This window comes from Garra rufa, chromosome 15 (genome assembly GCF_049309525.1).
Source record: "Garra rufa chromosome 15, GarRuf1.0, whole genome shotgun sequence".
Lineage (NCBI taxonomy): Eukaryota > Metazoa > Chordata > Actinopteri > Cypriniformes > Cyprinidae > Garra > Garra rufa.
The window spans coordinates 1,576,542-1,595,966 of record NC_133375.1 but is presented as its reverse complement, the minus strand read 5'-3'; the positions used below and the strand labels follow the sequence as shown (position 1 = coordinate 1,595,966).

Sequence of the window (19,425 nt, the reverse complement as noted above, 5' to 3'; positions counted from 1 at the left end):
TTAGAAGAGACAGAAGCCACAGAAGAAGTCGGAGTTGAAATAAAAAAAAAACCTAGGCAGAAACCATAGAAGTCGAAGATAAACCTAGTCAGAAACCATAGAAAAAGTCGAGGAGGCAGAACCCATAGAAGAAGTTGAAGAAGTTTTTTTCTTTGTTCTTTTTTTTTCTTTTTTGATGTTGGAAATGAAGTGTTTGGAGTTATTTAATGAAGTTAAAGTTTTCATCAAAAAAGTTTGTGTTTTTACTTTCAACCAAAATTTGAGATTTGAGCAACATCTGAGTCCATGTCCAGTGGGAAGCTTCCCACTTAAATCTTTATTGGAATGTTAGGGGATAATGTTCTAATAATGTTATCAATAAACGTTTTGAGAATATTCTAAATTAAATAAAACTGGCCACTGAAATCATTAATCTAGGAAGAGTCCTGGTTGTTTCAAACTTCTTGCATTAAGGGTAATGGAGACTACTTCTGTGAACCTTCAATGCAGCAGAATTTTTTCTGACCTCTTCCCCAGATGTGTGGCTTGTTGCAGTCCTGTCTCTGAACAGTTCTACCAGCAGTTTTTTTTACCTCAGGACTTGGTTTTTGCTCTGATATGCATTTTCAGCAATAAGACATTTTATTAAGATGTTTGTGCCTTTCCAAATCATACCCATTCAACTGAATTTTCCACAGGTTAACTTCACTCAAAGTGTAGTAACATCTAAAAGTAATATGAATGCTCCTGAGATAAATTTCAACTATCACAGATAAGGAATACTTATGCAATGAAAAAATCATACTTTTCAAAAATGTTAAAAAACAGGGTTTTTTTTTTGTTTGTTATTGTGTATTAAGTGTAGATTGATATGGAAAAAGTAATTTAACATAAGGCAGAAAAAATAACTAAATGTCAACAAAATGAAGGCGTATAAATACTTTCACAAGGCACTGTATATGTATCATGCAATGCAAAGTTGGTGAGTTTTTAATTATAAACATGAGAGAGGCATGCTAGGATCTTTTCATTGGTTGCTCCTTAATCCTACACTGCACAAAGAAATTACAAAGCCTGTAAAGAATGAAAGCTTCTGCTGATAGTTTGAACCAATTAAAAAATTCAGTTGAAGGATGATATATGTGACCCTGGACCACAAAACCAGTCTTAAGTCGCTGGGGTATATTTGTAGCAATAGCCAAAAATACATTGTATGGGTCAAAATTGTTGATTTTTCTTTTATGCCAAAAATCATTAGGAAATTAATTAAAGATCATGTTCCATGAATTTTTTTTGTAAAATTCCTACTGTAAATTTATCAAAATGTAATTTTTGATTAGTAATATGCATTGTTAAGAACTTAATTTGGACAACTTTAAAGGTGATTTTCTCAGTATTTTGATTTTTTTGCACCCTCAGATTCCAGATTTTCAAATAGATGTATCTCGGCCAAATATTGTCCTATCCTAACAAACCATACATCAATAGAAAGCTTATTTATTGATCTTTCATAGTATGTATTCATCTCTGTTTTGTAAATTTTAACCTTATGATTGGTTTTGTGGTCCAGGGTCACGTATGTGATTTAACTAGTCACATGAATCCAATATAATAAAGCTCATTTAAAGTTGTTGGTAGTAAATAACCTGTTATTGTTTGGAGGTAAATGTCTTTTTACTGATGTACTGATGTAATTTGAACAATCAGATAAAATATGATTAACAAAAGCTACAATTGAGAAACAAATTTCTAAACATCTCTCATTAATCCTAAGAGTGAAAACATGAAAGCAGATATTTATTTTTAATTAAAAAACAAGGATTTCAATAAGATGAAAATCTAAATTCAGCAACTTAACAATTTCAATTAGATGGCCTAAGTGTTTCACTTTCCATACAAAAATATATTAAAATCTCTTCTACAAACACATGATTTGAACCAACCATTAGAAAAAAAAAGTCATGAGACATTTGGTTACACAGATCCTATTCTTCAAGCTACAGATTTCTGTGTGGTGGTGACAAACATGAGTCATTGCTTTTCTTTTTAACATTCAATGCATATTGGCATATTGGCAAATTGCTGTAAATTCTGCAAATTCATCTGATAGTAGAAATCAGGATTACATCAGTGACTTACATCAGGAAAATAAGGATGTATTTATATTTAAAGCTCATGCAAAACCATTTCCTAGCCTCTCAGCAGGATTTCTCAGCTCTGGTCTGCTTGTAATAGTTTTTCCACTGAACATATGGAGGAACAAGATTGAGGTGTTGAAACTTCTCGTTTTGCTCTTTTTCACAGCACAACAGGAAGAGAATAATGAAGTTCAAATAGAGGTAAAAACTAAGAAGTTACTACAACCTAGATATGGTGGGAACAAATAGTGAAAGAAACAGGTAAACAGACACATGCAGCACTTTGTGTAAATGGGTTTGTGTAAATAGCAGCTGATGCCCAGATAGCAATGAGTCGGCGGACCGCCGGCGGTGCTCCGGCGGCAGTAGAAGCGTCAGAATGGCGTAATCGTAAACACATTTGACGGTGCACCGCCGGCGGCAGCCGCTTTTTAAAAGTTAACACTGAAGCAGTGTTGAAGTTAACGAGATAATTAGGTGATTAACAAAGTGATGATTGATCATTATTGAAGACACCTGATGTTAATAAGCAGAATCACCAAAGGAGAAAACCAAAATTTTTAAGCAACCATTATAGTGGTCAATGTTTGCATTGGTTAGGCTCTTGAGAGAGTTTATCTGTTTATCTGAATATGCCGTTTGTCACCATTGTTGAGATTCATGGGCTGGTTCTTGATGTCTATGTGTGCCGATGTGAAAAATCTTTTTTTTATTTTCTTCTTTAAAGAGATTGTAAAAAAAAGTCTTTCCAAACTGTATAGGAAGTGCTGGATCTTTTATGGATTGTCAAGGCTATTACAATAAGCAGCAAAAAAAAAAAAAAAAACTAAGCGATTAGACACTACGTGATTCACGTCAAACAATGAATATGTTAAAACATAATCATCACCTGATGACATGAGCTTATGTCGGGCTGTTTTAACTCAAATACAGCAGCCAAACAAAATCTAGCTTTAAAGATTTAAGGGTCAAGAGCCTAACTAATGCAAACATTGACCGCTATAATGGTTGCTTAAAACTTTTGGTTTTCTCCTTTGGTGATTCTGCTTATTCACATCAGCTGTCTTCAATAATGATCAATCATCACTTTGTTAATCACCTAATTATCTCGTTAAATTCAACACTGCTTCAGTGTCTATATGTGTCCACACTCTGAGTGTTAAATTAACACTGGGGATTTTGCTGTGTAGCCATGGCTGCTGGTCGATTAGTAGAAATCCTTGTATTTCAAAGCGGCCGGCCGCGGTCCATTAGACGGAGCCAACCGCCATAGAAAATGAAGCAGTCGGCCCGCCGGCTTTTCGCCGGCGGCATCTCGCAAGAAATGGGAGTGACGTATTCGGCGGCAAACGTTTCATCCCAGCCAGCGGGACGCACCTATAGCGAGAAGCCCCTGTCTGCAGCCTGCAGATCGAGGCGGGGCTGAATCTGGGGCGGGGCTGCACGTGTCGCCCCGCCCACATGCCTTCTCATTGGTTGTAGGTAAATGAATAATGTCGAGATTACGTTACTCCCACAACTCATCTCATTGGTGGCAAAGTAATGACGTTGAGTACATGAAGTTAGGGGAAATTAAATAGCAGATAAAATAGCAAAGGTAGTTACTAAAAATAATCAAATTGATTTTACAGTTATTATTAGAGGAACAAAAATTATTATTCAAAGTAAATTAAAGAAACAATGGCAACAACATTGGGAAGAAAATAGGAAAGGACGATGGTTTCATAAGATTCAAAGGAGAGTGGGAGAAATAAGGTGTACAGGGAGAAATAGGCGAGAAGAGACAATAATATCAAGGCTTCGGTTTGGACACACGGGATTAAATGAAACATTACTGAAAATAGGTAAACATGGCACAGGGAAATGTGAATATTGCCGGTGTTGTGCCGAATTCTGACCCCCGCCAGATTACTACCCCCCCTAGTATTGGTAGGTTTAGGGTTAGGTGTGGGGGAGGGGTTAGGATTAGAGGTGGGGTTAGGATTAGGCAATCAGGTAGCGCTTTCAACGAGAGGGGGTCATAATTTGGCAGGGGTCGAAAAAAGGCACAACACCGGCATGAACTAATCATATTAGAATTACCCAATATAACCAAAAGATGGCAGCACAGGATTATTTATTATGCAGCTGCCTTTTAAATTCCCTACATTTTTCAAGACGTCTTGCTTTTCGATTAATTATAAAATTACTAGAATAATAAATTATAGTACTTTTACCGTCCTTAAGCATATATTATAGGAAGTGCAGAAAATCATTAAGCTCACACACAAACAGCCTATAAGGGTAAATTATTTAAATACTAATATATATTTCACTACAAATACAAAATTTTATAACATCTTTTAAGTTTTATCTTGAACTCTAAAATCTATTGATCTATTAACCATACTTGTTCCCGCTGTAGTTTTGTTACTCTAAATTTAGTCTGAATCATTAAAGCTCTTTTTTGCCATCAGCTTGTCAGATGTTTGGTCCAGTTATTACTGTCAATCACAGCAATGAATCGCTCATATTTAGCCTAATTATTCTATTTTTTCTAAACTGGCATTTGTCATTCTTGAAACGGTATACATGGACGTTTGGTCCTCTTAGAAAAACAACACTTTTCTTCGAATGTGAATGGATTATGTAGAGAAAACGAACAAAGTACGCTCATATTACGGCACAGTACAGTTGACCAGAAATGCCTTAGCTGGCTTGACTAAACAAGGAAGTAATCCGATATGGTAAATTAATAGCGAAATTAGAAGAAATTAAAACATGTTTCAATTTAGTAGATATACTTCGGGAAGGGTCAACAGATTGTTATAGGGTGTTATTTAAATTTAGAGAAATTAATGTATTTGAGCACAGAGGACCCAGACTGCTGTTACTGCATGTCACTTTTAGATCGGGAGGGAGAATCAGAAATAACTGTGAACATTATTATCTTAAAAAAATAACAGTGAAATTCATTTATGTGTCGACATAATTCATTCATGTGTCATAAATGTTTGTATTAATAAACAACTCTGATGTTTAACAACACTTTTCTATTTATTAATTTAATAACATAAGGATAGTGGACACTCTTGCTGATAATTTTCCACATTTATGTATCTTATTAACAATTAAGACAATAATTTAAAAAAAGCTGTAAATAAACACCACTGGTTAACATTGCATAACATGCTTGTAAATGTATGTAACCTTGGACCACAAACCAGTCATAAGCGTACGTTTTAATTGAATTTTGTACACATCTGAAAGCTGAATAAGGCGGGGCTGAATCTGCTGAATCTGCAAAGGATTCCGTGTTTATATTAAACGTATAATTCATAAGTATAGTTTCCAACTGCATTTGGCGTCAATCCATTTCACTAACCAATGAGATGAGTTGTGAGTTGTGGGAGGGATGTTGCGTCGACGTCATTAATTTACCTACTACCAATGAGAAGGCATGTGGGCGGGGCGACACGTGCAGCCCCACCCCAGATTCAGCCCCGCCTCGATCTGCAGGCTGCAGACAGGTGCACTTGCCTATAGCCGACAGCTTAGGGCCGGCGGCAAAAAGAAGCCGTGCGGATATTTTTTGCTAGCTGGGAGGCGGGTGGACAAACAAAAACCCACTAATTCTGACAAACTAAAAGAAGCGATTATGAAAGAATGGGTTGCTATCAGTCAGGATTTGGCCCAGAAGTTGATTGAGAGCATGCCCAGTCGAATTGCAGAGGTCCTGAAAAAGAAGGGCCAACACTGCAAATACTGACTCTTTGCATAAATGTCATGTAATTGTCGATAAAAGCCTTTGAAACGTATGAAGTGCTTGTAATTATATTTCAGTACATCACAGAAACAACTGAAACAAAGGTCTAAAAGCAGTTGAGCAGCAAACTTTGTGAAAACTAATATTTGTGTCATTCTCAAAACTTTTGGCCACGACTGTATATTGTAATGTTTTTGAGTTTTGGGATTTTTTAATAACACAGCTATGTCATAATTATTCAACTCCTATTTAACATTGCTGTTTTTAAGGGGAGACACTGCAGGCAAAAACGCTGTTTTTTCATGCACTTGTCAAGTTTGAGATTTTGGGCTTTTTCATGAAGTGTTTTTTCAGACTAGTGGAAAGAAAAAAATCCAAAAAATACTGTTAAGTGTTTCTTTTATAGCACTTTATCTATTTGTGTCAATAGATTTCAATTACAATACATATTTTTAAAGGCCTTTTTCTCAAAATTAGTTTTTTCTTCTACATTGAGCCATAAATCTCCACTTCACTTACACACACCAAACTTTACATTTTTATTTCTGTCTATATCCTGAAGGTTTTTACAGAGGAATTTATTCATATATAATTTGCTTGATTTTATATAACATATTATTCGCCAAAAAATGGTAACAAAAAAATATAGTGTTTGCTGTCTGTTCTAAGTTTTTTCTAAATTCTAAGATTTTCTGAATCGTTTTTTTTTTTTTACCCTATTTACCTGCAGTGTCTCGCCTTAAGTCACTTATTTTTATGGTAGGGAACAAAATTTTCTTAAAACACAATCAAGCCTTTAGAAACTCTATTTAAACAGAAAACAGAACAGCTGTTACAAGACCATGAATGTGCTGAAGTTGAGTAGCAAATATGGCAAAGTCAACAGAGCTCTCTCAAAAGCTATAGAGACGCTATAGAGAAAGATTATTTTATTATATTAGAAAGTCTAATGCTACATGTAGATTTCCAAGACATTAAAAGTTCCTATGACACATCTGGCCTTATTCCTTAGTTTAAAATGTGTTCTACCAGAAAATTTTTCAGGGTGTTGAACAAAAAAGCACAATATCATAAAAGGTTTAATCAGAGCAGCTGAGAAAAACCTGCAATGTACAGCCAAAGACTTGCAAGATGACCCGATGAAAGGAGGAAAAACATTTCAATGCAGAGTATGAGAAGAACACTAGACAAGTATGGCCTTCTTGTTGGGGCATCTTTCCAAATACCACACATGACCAAGAAGAACAAAAAGGCTGACTTGAACATGCTAAAATTCATTTGGATAGACCTGTGGAGTTCTGTAAGAATGTTTTATGGAGAGATGTGACCAAACTGGAAGTTTTTGGACCTATGAATCAGCAGTATGTCTGGTGCAAAAAATGCAAAGCTTATAAGCAGAAGAACATCTCCATCGTCAATCATGACTGTTGAAGGACATCATTGATTCAATTCAATTCAAAATTGCTTTATTGGCATGACTGTAAAAATACAATATTGCCAAAGCTTTGAGTTCTTTGAAGTATCAGGCCATTTTGGCAAGAACTGTGATGCCTTTGATGCAAAGACTGAAGCTAATGATCAATAGATTTTCCTGTAAGACAATCAAACCAAAGTAAACATCCAAATCTACTTATGCTTGGTTCAGGGTTTGCTCGTAGAATGTTCTTGAGTGGCCTGTTCAGTCTTCAGATTTAATTCTTATTGAAAATATTTGGTTGAATTTGCAGAAAGAAGTGGCAATGTGAAAACCAAGGGTTATCAATCATCTTAAAGCTTTTGCAAGTAAGGAATGGGCCAATATTGCAGTAGTGAGGTGAAAGAAGCACTTACAGGCTGAGTTTATTGGAGGTTATAAAAAATAAAAGATTCTGCAACATATTTGACTTTCGGGGGTTAAATAATTTTGAACATGAATGTTTAATTTAATTAATTCAATTAACCACCATTTGCTGGGCCTATTCCAAAATAATATAAAGTGTACTTTAAAAAATAGTTTGACATTCCAAAGTGCACTTTTTAAAAGCATAGTTGTGTATACTTGACTAGTATACGAATATAACATCTCTGTTTTCTGTAGGTTCAAGTTTGGTCTGTGAACATAAGATCAGTGCTCTGACCTGTGGTTTGTATTCTGTTCTTAATTGACTGTTGCTTATTTTTAATGTTTTAGTTAATGCATTACAGAGTTTGACAAAATCCCCAAAAAATTATATTATATGATGACTTTGCATCAAAGAGATTGTAAAAAGTTGAATTGATGTTACCACAGCACATGCTCTACTGGACGGCCTACTTCTGAGCTTGCCAAAACTGACTGCTACGCCTCAAATTCACAGATAGTAGTCGCTAATAGGTCAATTTACATGCTCAATGTACAATTTTCCAGATGTAATTTCTTTCTCTTTAAAAAAACAAACAAACAAATCAAAACATGCTGGCCAGGCTAGAAGACCAGCCTAAGTGTTTTCTCCTAGCAAGGTAATAAAATTGCTTTAATAATAATAGAATCAAGTTTTTTTTAATGAAGTTTTTGTTTCATGAATGTACATTTTATTATGATGTAGATGTGAAAGGAGAAACAGCTGCTCCATATTAGCCTCCAACAGTGTCTTCTCGGATCCATGTGTCGGCACATTCAAGTACCTGCACATCTCATACTCCTGCGTCTATAAGTGTAAGTGTGCTAGTTTTGTAATGTGTTGATTAGTTCTGGTTTGGTTTTACTTATGAACTCACTCATCAGGCTACTATTACTCTTCATGTTTGTGTTTGCAGAGAATGACAGCTGACTTTGTGGATGCGGCCTCTTCAGTTCATCAGCATTTTTAAATGCGCTTAAACTAAATCTGTTTCTTAATTGTTAATGCATCTAATATTAAATGGTATTGTAAAAATATGGCAAAAAGGGTAATGGTAGAATACTAGTATGCTGATCTGAACTCACTCTTATGTGTGCAGACGAAACCAGTGGCTTTGATTTGACTTCTTCTATAGACCTTGCTTGTACACTATGTTGTGGAATTTTCCTTCCAATAAACGCTTTGCAAATGCATGTGTGCCTATTGTTCTTAAAGCATGTTGAATGTAAACGCCTTAACATCACTAACCAAGTGTTAGGATAAAGAATATAGCATTGCTGATTTATAACTTGCATATTTTGATAATTATTGCTGCTGGAAATGGTCAATTATTCTCATGTTTTAAGCTGTACTAATCGGTCAGACCGGGAAAAACATTTGGAGTAGTACAGACTGCTAAAAGTTATAACAAATCAAGTAGAAGACTGCAAAAACTGTATGTGGAACAAAAGGCATGTGTGGTTGGCCAAACTGAACAAGAATTTCTAGGGCAAGAATCTTGACAACATTTGTGTATGTTCATCATTTCCAATCAGGTAGATGAAATATCAGGCTAATATCTTAATTAATAGGCTGCTGCCTGTACATATCTGTACCACCTATTAACTTTAGTTTGTCAAAATATTGCGCCATTTTCTGCTTACCAAGTCCTTCTCCATATGATTTAGCAGTTTTCAGACGTTTTTTTCCATGGTTTAGACAGCATAAATTAGCAGAACAACGTATACCGTAGTACATTAACCGTGCAATCCATGCTGTTGTTTACATCCGAGTTTTGCCGATATGGCCGGGCATCTGGGTAACTGACCAAATCGTGAGGAAAGTGCAACCCTAAAGTCTTTGTGAAGCGATATTTAATGTGTTATTAACCACCCTGCCAAATCTGAATGATAAATAAAACATGAAAATAAAGTAAGTTATAAAAATCTCTCAAAGGGTGTGTCCGCTGACTGCGCTGAAGCCACGCCCACTCGCGAAAAAGCTGGCGCCTCGGCTGCAAATACGCTACAACCTGAATGAACGCTCCCTTTAGCAGCTCAATTGGATTTCCACAGCCATAAAACAGGTAATATGCATTTATGTGAGGAAGACATAGCTAGCTAGTAAACTGTAGGCTGTAGACTGTATTGACAGTAGCTTGCAATTGATGCTAATGCACTCTAGTTATGTTGAAATACTGTTTAACAGTTGAACTCCACAATTCAGTACGACAAAGTTTAGTCTCTGTAACATGTTTTCAGCAATACATTCATAATGGGTTTTGAAACAATTCTCTGAATTTCCCTTAGACTTTAAGTGCATACAATTGGCCAAACCGACTTATCTTTCATTCACCGAGAAAAATTAAATGCTAAGAAAACCTTATGGTGCAACCTCACAAATCTCTTTATATACAATTTTGGCAACTATAATTCATTTTTGCAACTTAGGCTAACATTCTGAAGTTTGAGGTTAGTCAATTTAAAATTACTGTTTTTTTTTTAATTGCATATATTTTATTCCTGTGATACAAAGCAGAATTTTCAGCATCATTACTCCAGTCTTAAGTGTCACATGATCCTTCTGAAATCATTCTAATAAGCTGATTTGCTGCTCAAGAAACAATTCTCATTATCAGTGTTGAAAACAGTTGTGCAATATTTTTTTTAAAAACAAAAGTTTTTTCTTTGATGAACTTAAAATTTCAAAAGAACAGCATTTATTTGAAATATAAATCTTTTGTAACATATATGTCTTTAATGTTACTTTTGATCGATGTAATGCATAGTTAAATAAAAGTCTTATTTTCCTAAAAATTCAGTTAATCAGTAAATCATACTAGACCCTTTTGGACTTTTTAGTGTTCTGCTCATCTAGTGACAACATTATTGGACTTCTTAAACATGCTGACCTCATATGCAGTGTTGCCAAGCCTGTGATTTTCCGTGGAATTGGGCTACTTTAACACTGTTGCCGCAGGTTAAAGCAACCCCAAAAGAAGTAATATTTAGCCCCCAAAATTAAATTTTTACCAGGCGAACCCAGACAAAAAAATTGTGTATTTTACCCCAGGAAGGCATTTTTTTTACCAGGGGATCCCCACCAAAACAATAGTTTTGAGTAGCATTTGGGTGGGTTTTGCTGTGAAAACCTGGCAACCCTGCTCATATGTTTAAAACCTTATTAACATAGTATGTCAATGCAGAAAGAGAACTTAAAAGCTAGCTTTACTCATTTAAGTTAATACCTTTTAAATGAGTACAAAATACCTTAGTGTCCTCTTTAATGTTTAAAAATGTCACTGCCTGTGTTTAAGAACATGACATTTACGCGAATACAGCTTAAGCAGCAAAGAATTGAACACAAGAAAGCACAGAAGTCAGACTTACTCTGTATTTGGTGAAAATAAACTGCCAGTTTAATAACCATACAATAAAACCTGTAAATACCGATGAATTATACTAAAAAAAATATGATCGTAACAAAACAAAAAAAGGATGAAAAATGCACAACCAGCTAAAGTGGAACAAAGGGAATTATCAGGAAGGACGATTAGAGTTCACAACCCCCGATCCCCAATACACTCACTCTCACTTTCAAACACACACACACAAACTCAGTTACTCTCTGTTAGCAGCACGCACACTCTTACAGTCACTCAGACACGCACAAAGGACAGGGTTTGATAATCAGTACACGTTAAATTCACAAACAAAATGACTGGACCTGCTATAATGTCAGCATGTCACCCTGTGAGCAACCGCAACCGCCACCCGCCACCACCCCCCCCTCGAAACCCAACCCAACCCAACCACGAGGGCTTCGCTGAGCATCTTCCTCTGGGTGCTGATCATCATTCAGAAGGTAATGGGGAGCGGGGCCGGGAACTGGATGGAGAGGGGTGGGTGCTGTAGGGTGGAATGAGGTGGGAGGGTTGGTGGAAGCCATTTGTGTATTTAAGGTGGATGTGTGTGGGTGTTTGGAGATCAGTGCGGCTCCCCTAGTTCTCGTTGTCGCCTGCTTCGTCGCCCTGGTTTTCTGACGTCCAAAGCTGCAGGTATGACAATTAATATAATGAGCAAATAAAGCACTTAAACAGAAATATAACTGGTGGAGAAGGTACAGTGGAGGACTTACAGTGAGGTTGTCCCTTAGAAGCTGCATGATCAAGGTGCTGTCTTTGTAGGAGTCCTCATTTAAAGTGTCAAGCTCAGCAATGGCTTCATCAAAAGCCTGATCAAAAGTTCATCAAAAGTTGAATAAGCTTGTAATACACTGGTTCGTGTATTGTAACAATATTCACTGTAGTCAAGATTTGCAAAAACATAAAACATACATTCATGTCATATTTGAGGCTGTCTACATAGGACACATTCTTGTTTTTGTATGGTTTTATCCGTAAACGTGCATTAGATGGACTCCTTTGGCGACTATACTGTCTCTCAATACTTTGGCAAGTTAAAGGTGCCATAGAATGCATTGACACAATATTTTAAAATGTTCTCTGATATCTACATAAAAGGTATATGGCTTAGGTAAGGGCATAAATTCTCCAGAAACGGTTTTCCAAGTCCATTTACAACCCTAAGATTTGTCCTTAGAACGAAATGGTCCATTATTACCTTATTTGGAAGGTTCATGAATAATAATGAGCTCTGCTCTGATTGGCTGTTTCACAGAGCAGCTCATCTAGCTCTCACACAGCAGGAAGGAAACACTTGGAGGAAAATATATATTTAATTACGGAGCTTGAGCTGCTATCAATATGCAGGGTGTTGAAACTGCCGTTTTGAATGCACAATAACTTTTTACTTTTAACTTTTGAGATTTGGGATCGCACACGCTCTGTGTAACGTTATACTACAGCGGCGGTAACGTTATACTGTCTGCAGCGATCAGAATCTGCAAATCATTCGCCATCGTCCACGCAGTCATCTATCCTTACTCTGTTTGTATGGCAAGTGAAATCTTATGTACTGCAATGTAACAGGCTACCGCTAGCAAGAAGCTAACCGTGTCCCTTTAGTGGCTCGCCTTATTATATTAGAACGCCTTATTTGTTTTCCGTGCCTTTCTGAGTACAGACGCCAACCCATCCCTGCACAACCTGGAATAACATTTATTCCCGTGATCTGCCATTTTCGCTATTGTCCTTGCTTTGTCTTTTCACAATAGCCTAGCTACAGAACTTCTGATGATTGGGCTATGCAAATGTTGGGGCTTGACTATTAATGATCCCGAGACTATAACGGCATGTTATGTTGGAACTGGCCTCTTTTTCAGTGGTCTTTTGCAAACAGCAGATTTATATAAGAGGGAGGAAACGATGGTGTTTGAGACTCACGGTATGTCATGTCATGTACAGAACTGTTATTTTTCAACTATGCCAAGGTAAATACAGTTTTCCATTCTATGGCACCTTTAAAAACAGTCACTATTCAAATTTAGTTAAACACAAGAACTCGTCCTGTGTGAACAGCCCCTTATGATGCTAGTGTTTAAATGGATACCAACCGTCTTAGCGAGGTGACAGGCATTCTCAGGAGAGTTGAGGATCTCGTAGTAAAAAACTGAGAAGTTGAGGGCAAGACCCAACCGTATAGGGTGTGTGGGCTGCATTTCCTTCTTACTTATCTCAAAAGCATCTTGGTATGCCTTCTGAGAGTTCTCAACAGTGGCTGAAAGCACAAAATGTTGAGCTTGTGTTAAACACATTCAAAAAAGCCACATATATAATTTGTTTAATAATTAAGAATTATGTCAAAGATAGTAAGACAGATAGATAGTAGTGATACACTGAAATGAACTAAAAGTACTTATGTAATCAAAAACCAAAACTGAATATAAAGTTTCTTGAATTTAATTTGGTTAAATGAACTCATTATGCTGCTCAGGGTGTAAAGTTCTTCAGCAACAAGCCACTTCTCAACGTTTCAGCCAAACAAATTTTACATACTGTTACTGTAGAATCATTTTTGGTCATGTTGAAGTGTGCCCACACTGCTGATGTGTTTAACTGTTGCAGCTTATCCACGGCATGTTCAGGGCTCGCAAAATTTCTAAATCTCTGGTAGGCCGAAAATTTATTTAACTAGCCCAAATAAAAAAAAGACTTCTTTTTTTTAAATAAAGAAAATCAGATAGGAGTCTAAACTTAATCAAAAAATGTTTTCAATACATAAATATAAACAAATATCAAGGAAGGAATAATATTTCACTATTTGGTGTATCTGCAGAATTTTTAAATATCAACTTAAGGCAATTTATTAATCGAGTATATCATTTATTATATTTATTTAAAACATAAATATTACTGTCTTAATTGTTTAGTATTTTAGAAGGCACATTAACTTCCTTCACATTTACAACTCTGTGTTTGCTGCATAAAAAAACATAGGTCGATAATTGCAATCATTTGACCATAAACAGCTGAAAAAAATTTCTGAGGACAGTCGGTTCACTTCAGATACATTCATATAAAGACATCAGTGCCGCGTTTTGACTTTGAAACCTACAGCGTGCGTATTTATTCAATGACATCATTGCCTTTTGAAGTTTTATCCAGCCCTATCGTGATTCTCGTCTTTCTGTCCCCAAATGTAAGACCTCCTCAATTATAATTAAGACTTTTCTTATACTATTTAACATATTTTAAACTTATGGCCTTAAATTTGATACAACTAAATTGAGGAGTTTAAGGACCTGCAGGATTTTTATGATAGCCCGTCAGGCAGGCCGGTGAAACATTTTGGTAGCCCGACTGGATAATACAATAGCCCCGGGACGTCGGGCTAGCGATTTTGCGAGCCCTGATGTTCACAAAATGGATGCTAAAACAGTCAAAACACACCTTTGGAGAACCGCTAAGGAAACTTCAGTTTCGATCTATGATTTCAGCTTTCTAAAAGTATTACGCCAGAAACTTTTTTTTTTTCATGTTTTGGCCAAATATTTTCAGTTTTCAGTGTATCACTCATAGACCAATAGGCAGGACGGTCATTCTACAGAAAAGTCCACTTTTGGCATGGCAAGATGTCTTAAAATTTGTCTTTTTTTAACTTTTAAACTTATACCACATTATTAGATTACCCTTTGACTTCATGAATACGCATAAATGATCGATAGGATAATTCAACGACGGATAGATAGATGCACTTACTGGTCTTGGCTTCTCCAGACGCAACCTCAGATAAGTATCTATAGTAATCGCCTTTCATTTTCAGGTAAAACACCTTGCTCTCTGCCTGAGAAGCATTGGCAATGAGGTACTTCTCCAAAAGACCCTGTCAAGACATGTTGGGACCATCAGGATGGCTTATTTTTGTCAGAACATTTGATTCTAACACTTTCAATATTAAAACAAAGTGTTCTTTGTAAACTGAACACTAAATATATTTTGTATTTCAGAAGAAATTTCATGTGACTATGTCATCATTATACAAGTTGATCAGAAGATAAAGTAGTGCAGATACCAGCACATCATTGCAGATGTCCTGCAGTTCGGTCTCGATCTTTTCACGATACTCGCGTGCCATCTGCTGCTTCTTCTCGTTCCCCTCGGTCTTCTGCTCGATGCTGGAGATCACACGCCAGGAGGAGCGACGAGCGCCCACCACGTTCTTGTACGCCACTGACAGCAGGTTACGCTCCTCATTGGAAAGCTCCACGCCGCCCTCGGTAACAGCCTTCATAGCGGCTGCCATGTCATCATAGCGCTCGGCCTGCTCGGCGAGCTTGGCTTTCTGCACCAGGTCACTCTTGTCCATTTTTAGACTGAGAATCAGAAACGAGTAGGTTTGAGGACAATAACTGACAGAAAACAACCAAATTTTACATTTTTAAAGCACCAGACGTTTTAATGCTCAATAACTGATGATCAGCAGTAGTTTAAGGGCTGCATTTGAATGAATTATGTTTTTAATTTATCTTCATTTTTACATTAGTTCTTAAATCATTAGATCAGTATTTATCTATGCTGTTTTCACTTGATGTGAAAAACTTCCATAAACAATATTTGTACCAGGCCTCCTAGCCAATAATCCTAATAATCTTTAAGGATGAAGTGAAATGAAAATTCTTGGCCAAAGCCGAAACCAAACAAAATTACACACTGGAGAAATGATGCTAAAATTGATATTTATAAATTACTTTTTAAAATAGATTCAAATAGACCGTTATTTTAAATGGTAAAAACATTTTTAACTTTTTCTGCTTTTGCTGTACTTTGGATCAAATAAATGCAGGCTGGGTGAGCAGAAAAGACTCCTTTATAAAACATAAAATAAAAAATCTTACTGTTCAAAACTTTTGACTGGTAGTAGGGCTGGGCGATAAAACGATAACGATATATATCGCGATAGACAAGAGATCGATATCAATAAAAAATGTGTTCGATAAAACGTTCGATATTTTGTATTCTTCGTCGGCCCGCCCAGCACCCCTTTAGCGTTCAGTTCATAGCGCCAGATCACAATAGAAGTTAAGGTTATCTTTCCTACAGAATGGGTCCATGTTGTTGTATTAAACAAACTAAATAGCCTTATGTTATTAATCTTATTTACACGACGGCATGTGATTTCTGTCTCTACATGATCGCGCGTTTACAATGTCTCCTCACAGACGGGATCGCGGAGTCCATTCATAAAAACGGACTTTACTATAGGGCGGAATGCCGCGGAATTCGTCGATTTTTGGATCAATAAATCAAAAGTTGGTCTGTTAATTAATTCAGATCGCGATATGGACTAGTGTCTGTGAAAACTGAAATGCAAAAAGACCGTTTCAATAAGAATCCTGCATGTTCCGTTTGCCTCTTTATGTATGAATGGAGGAGACACGTTTTATTTTCACTACACGCATACTGCACACGTGACGCTCCCGCTAATTTTTGGCCTTTGCATCTAAAATGAACAGACAAACTCCAATAAATACATCTCCAAAGCTGCTGTGAGTGTCACTTTTTGTCAATTTTACCGTTTCATTAGTGAAACTAGCATCATTCATACTGTATTACACACTGAAACTTCACGGCAACCTGTCAAAATAAAAGTGCGGTTTAACATGTAACAGAACAATATTAGTCTTGTATTACTGTACAGTATAATGTAGGTGTTTATATGTTCACATTTAAATATTTACATAAAACAATATATATGATAAAAAATAAAATAAAGAGTCACCACTTAATTGTTGAAAAAATACTATTATTATTAAACCTTTTTTTAACTGAATATAATTTTTCTTCTATGTATTAATTTTAACAGTAAAGCTCCGTTTATTTTTATTTTTAAAAATAAATCTGTGATTTTACTTTCATTTGATTATCAGAAAAATTAAAACAAGAATTTCTGAAAAAAAAAAAGATTGTAAGGCCCTATTGTTCAAAATGTTGAAAGTTTTGGACTTATTTTTTCACTTAAATAAATATTTTTGTTATTACACAAAGTATAGGCTAAAGTACTGGGAAAGAAGTAATGTTGGCTACTGGCAACCAGCAATTTGTGCAGAAAAAAATATAATCAGCCAAGTACTTTGCAACAACCTCTGACCTGTGGTCAAGCCGTACTTCTGGGCCATACATTAGCTTGACCATTCACTTCATCGACAATGAATGGGGTTTGAATTGAGGATTAAGAGATAATTAAGTGTATATTGCAACTTTAGACTTATGTTTACATTTTAATCATTTGAGTTTTCCATGGTTGTTGACATTTCTGTCTTAATAACTGAGGGGATTATGATCAGAGGAAGGTTAAGTTTAAAATAAAAATGCTTGAGTGTAATATATTTTTCTCCTGGTCCTTATTTTAAATGGGTCATAAAAATATCAATAATTATCGATATCGACCGATATGAAACACTGATATCGTGATATAGTTTTCAGCCATATCGCCCAGCCCTAACTGGTAGTGATGCAAAATTACATTTACACCTCAGAAAAGCCATTCAATGTCCATAAAAGGAAAAAACAAACTCTAGAGAGAAACATTTTGATAAATACATGCATTACGTATTCATTATATTTTTACATGTTTATCAGTTACCTGTTAATGTATATTTGAATAAGTCATGAAAACAAATTATGAAGAAACGTTTAAATGTTTATATTTTCAACAATAAATTGGGCTAGAAATATAACTATATCATTGAGAAATCTATATGAAAATTTCTTAATGTGTAATTTGTGTAATCGTAGTATTCAATTGAGTTTTGGAGTGTCTTAAAATAAACAGCAATTGGATTTAATAGTGCTCCCTGTATATTTTAATGTATTACTTGTCCTTGAATCGAAATCGGATCGAATCAAGAGCTTGTGAATCAGAATCGAATAATGAAATGTTATAATACACAACCCTAAGTGTGTAATGCACTAATAACTGAAAAAATAATCATGAAATCATGTTTAATACTCGTCACATTTACATTTAACAAGGCCTGCATATCGACAAAATAGCGTGCGAATAGCAACTAAATAGTAACGTTAGATGAAGATGTATTTTACTAAAACAACATGAGCATTCAAGCCGTTGCTAAAATAATCAAACCGTGTCGTGGCTTTCATAAATCATAATTCGTCCTTTTCTCGGTCGTGACGTTCAACCAATCGATTCAATTGAACTTTGTCAGGCGCCGCCGATATGAGCTAGCACGCTAACCACACATCCTTACACTGACAGGACGAAATCCTCCGATAATACGTAACCATTCTCAACCTTTTAAACAATACTGCTAATGGATACGATTATCTAACACAAAATGCTGGAAGGGGGTTCGGATATTTCATTGTAACGATTCAGCGCGTCTGACAGACAGTGAGGCCTGAAGCGCTTAGCAACCTGCTAAATCCCTCCGCTGGCCGCAAGAACGGAACACAAGATCATTCACGCAATCAAATGACTGAAAGCACGTTATGTGAGACACTTGGAGACTGGTAAAACGAAAAAGAGAAACACACTCACGTTCTGAACGGCGTTTGCTCTGACTTTAATCGTTAAAAAGACACAAATTGGGTCCCCGTCCTCCGCCTCGCTCTTCGGTTGTTCTGGGCAGTACCTCTTCCGCTTAGAGTGACACTTCCGCTTCCTGCAAACCGTGCCCACTGTCTGAAAGTTTTTTCTTATGTAACATGTATGTAACTCGTTTAGTTCATGTGAAAATACTGGGGTCGACGAGAACTCTTATAATGAATAAGTTAAGCACAAAATTGTAACAATTAAGAAATTAAGCACATAATACATTTATATTAACATTTGCGTTTTAGCTGAGGTTTTTGAGCTTGATTTGTCTTATTTTAATTTGTAAATGCCACTATCTGCAGTTATAACTGACACATTACCTGCTAAAATACAGTGTAGACTAGAAGTTGTCAGCTGCTTGGGCTGAGAGTCCAGCTGAAATCAGTAAACCACATTTATGAGAGTGAGGTAAGGTGTGGCAGCTTTGTTCTGGATAAGAAGAAATCAGACTGAGACTAATATGCCTACCTCTATTTTAAGGGTCATATGATGCAGTTTCTTATGTTCCTTTGTATTTGGAGTGTTACAAGCTGTTTGCACATAGATAAGATCTGTAAAGTTGCAAAGCTAAAGTCTCAAACCCAAAGAGATATTTATTATAAAAAGTTAAGACTCAGCCACGCCTTCCTAAAATGGCTTGTTCAAACATGGCCCCAGATGTCCATGTAATGGTGTGGGTAGATTAGCATAACACCGCCCATATGTATATG

The 19,425-nt window shown here is 36.1% G+C and overlaps 1 protein-coding gene across 1 annotated transcript; it reads right to left on the bottom strand.

Annotated features, from left to right (window-relative positions):
• Nucleotides 1-11,095: 11,095 nt before the first annotated feature.
• ywhabb (tyrosine 3-monooxygenase/tryptophan 5-monooxygenase activation protein, beta polypeptide b) lies at nt 11,096-18,810 on the bottom strand. The gene is made up of 6 exons (XM_073818569.1): nt 18,659-18,810; nt 15,173-15,473; nt 14,860-14,983; nt 13,215-13,378; nt 11,838-11,933; nt 11,096-11,751 (listed from the first exon to the last, which is right to left on the bottom strand). Exons 2-6 carry the CDS (start codon nt 15,464-15,466, stop codon nt 11,701-11,703), a joined length of 729 nt encoding a protein of 242 aa, XP_073674670.1. The 5' UTR covers nt 15,467-15,473; nt 18,659-18,810; the 3' UTR covers nt 11,096-11,700.
• Between the last annotated feature and the right edge of the window lie 615 nt (nt 18,811-19,425).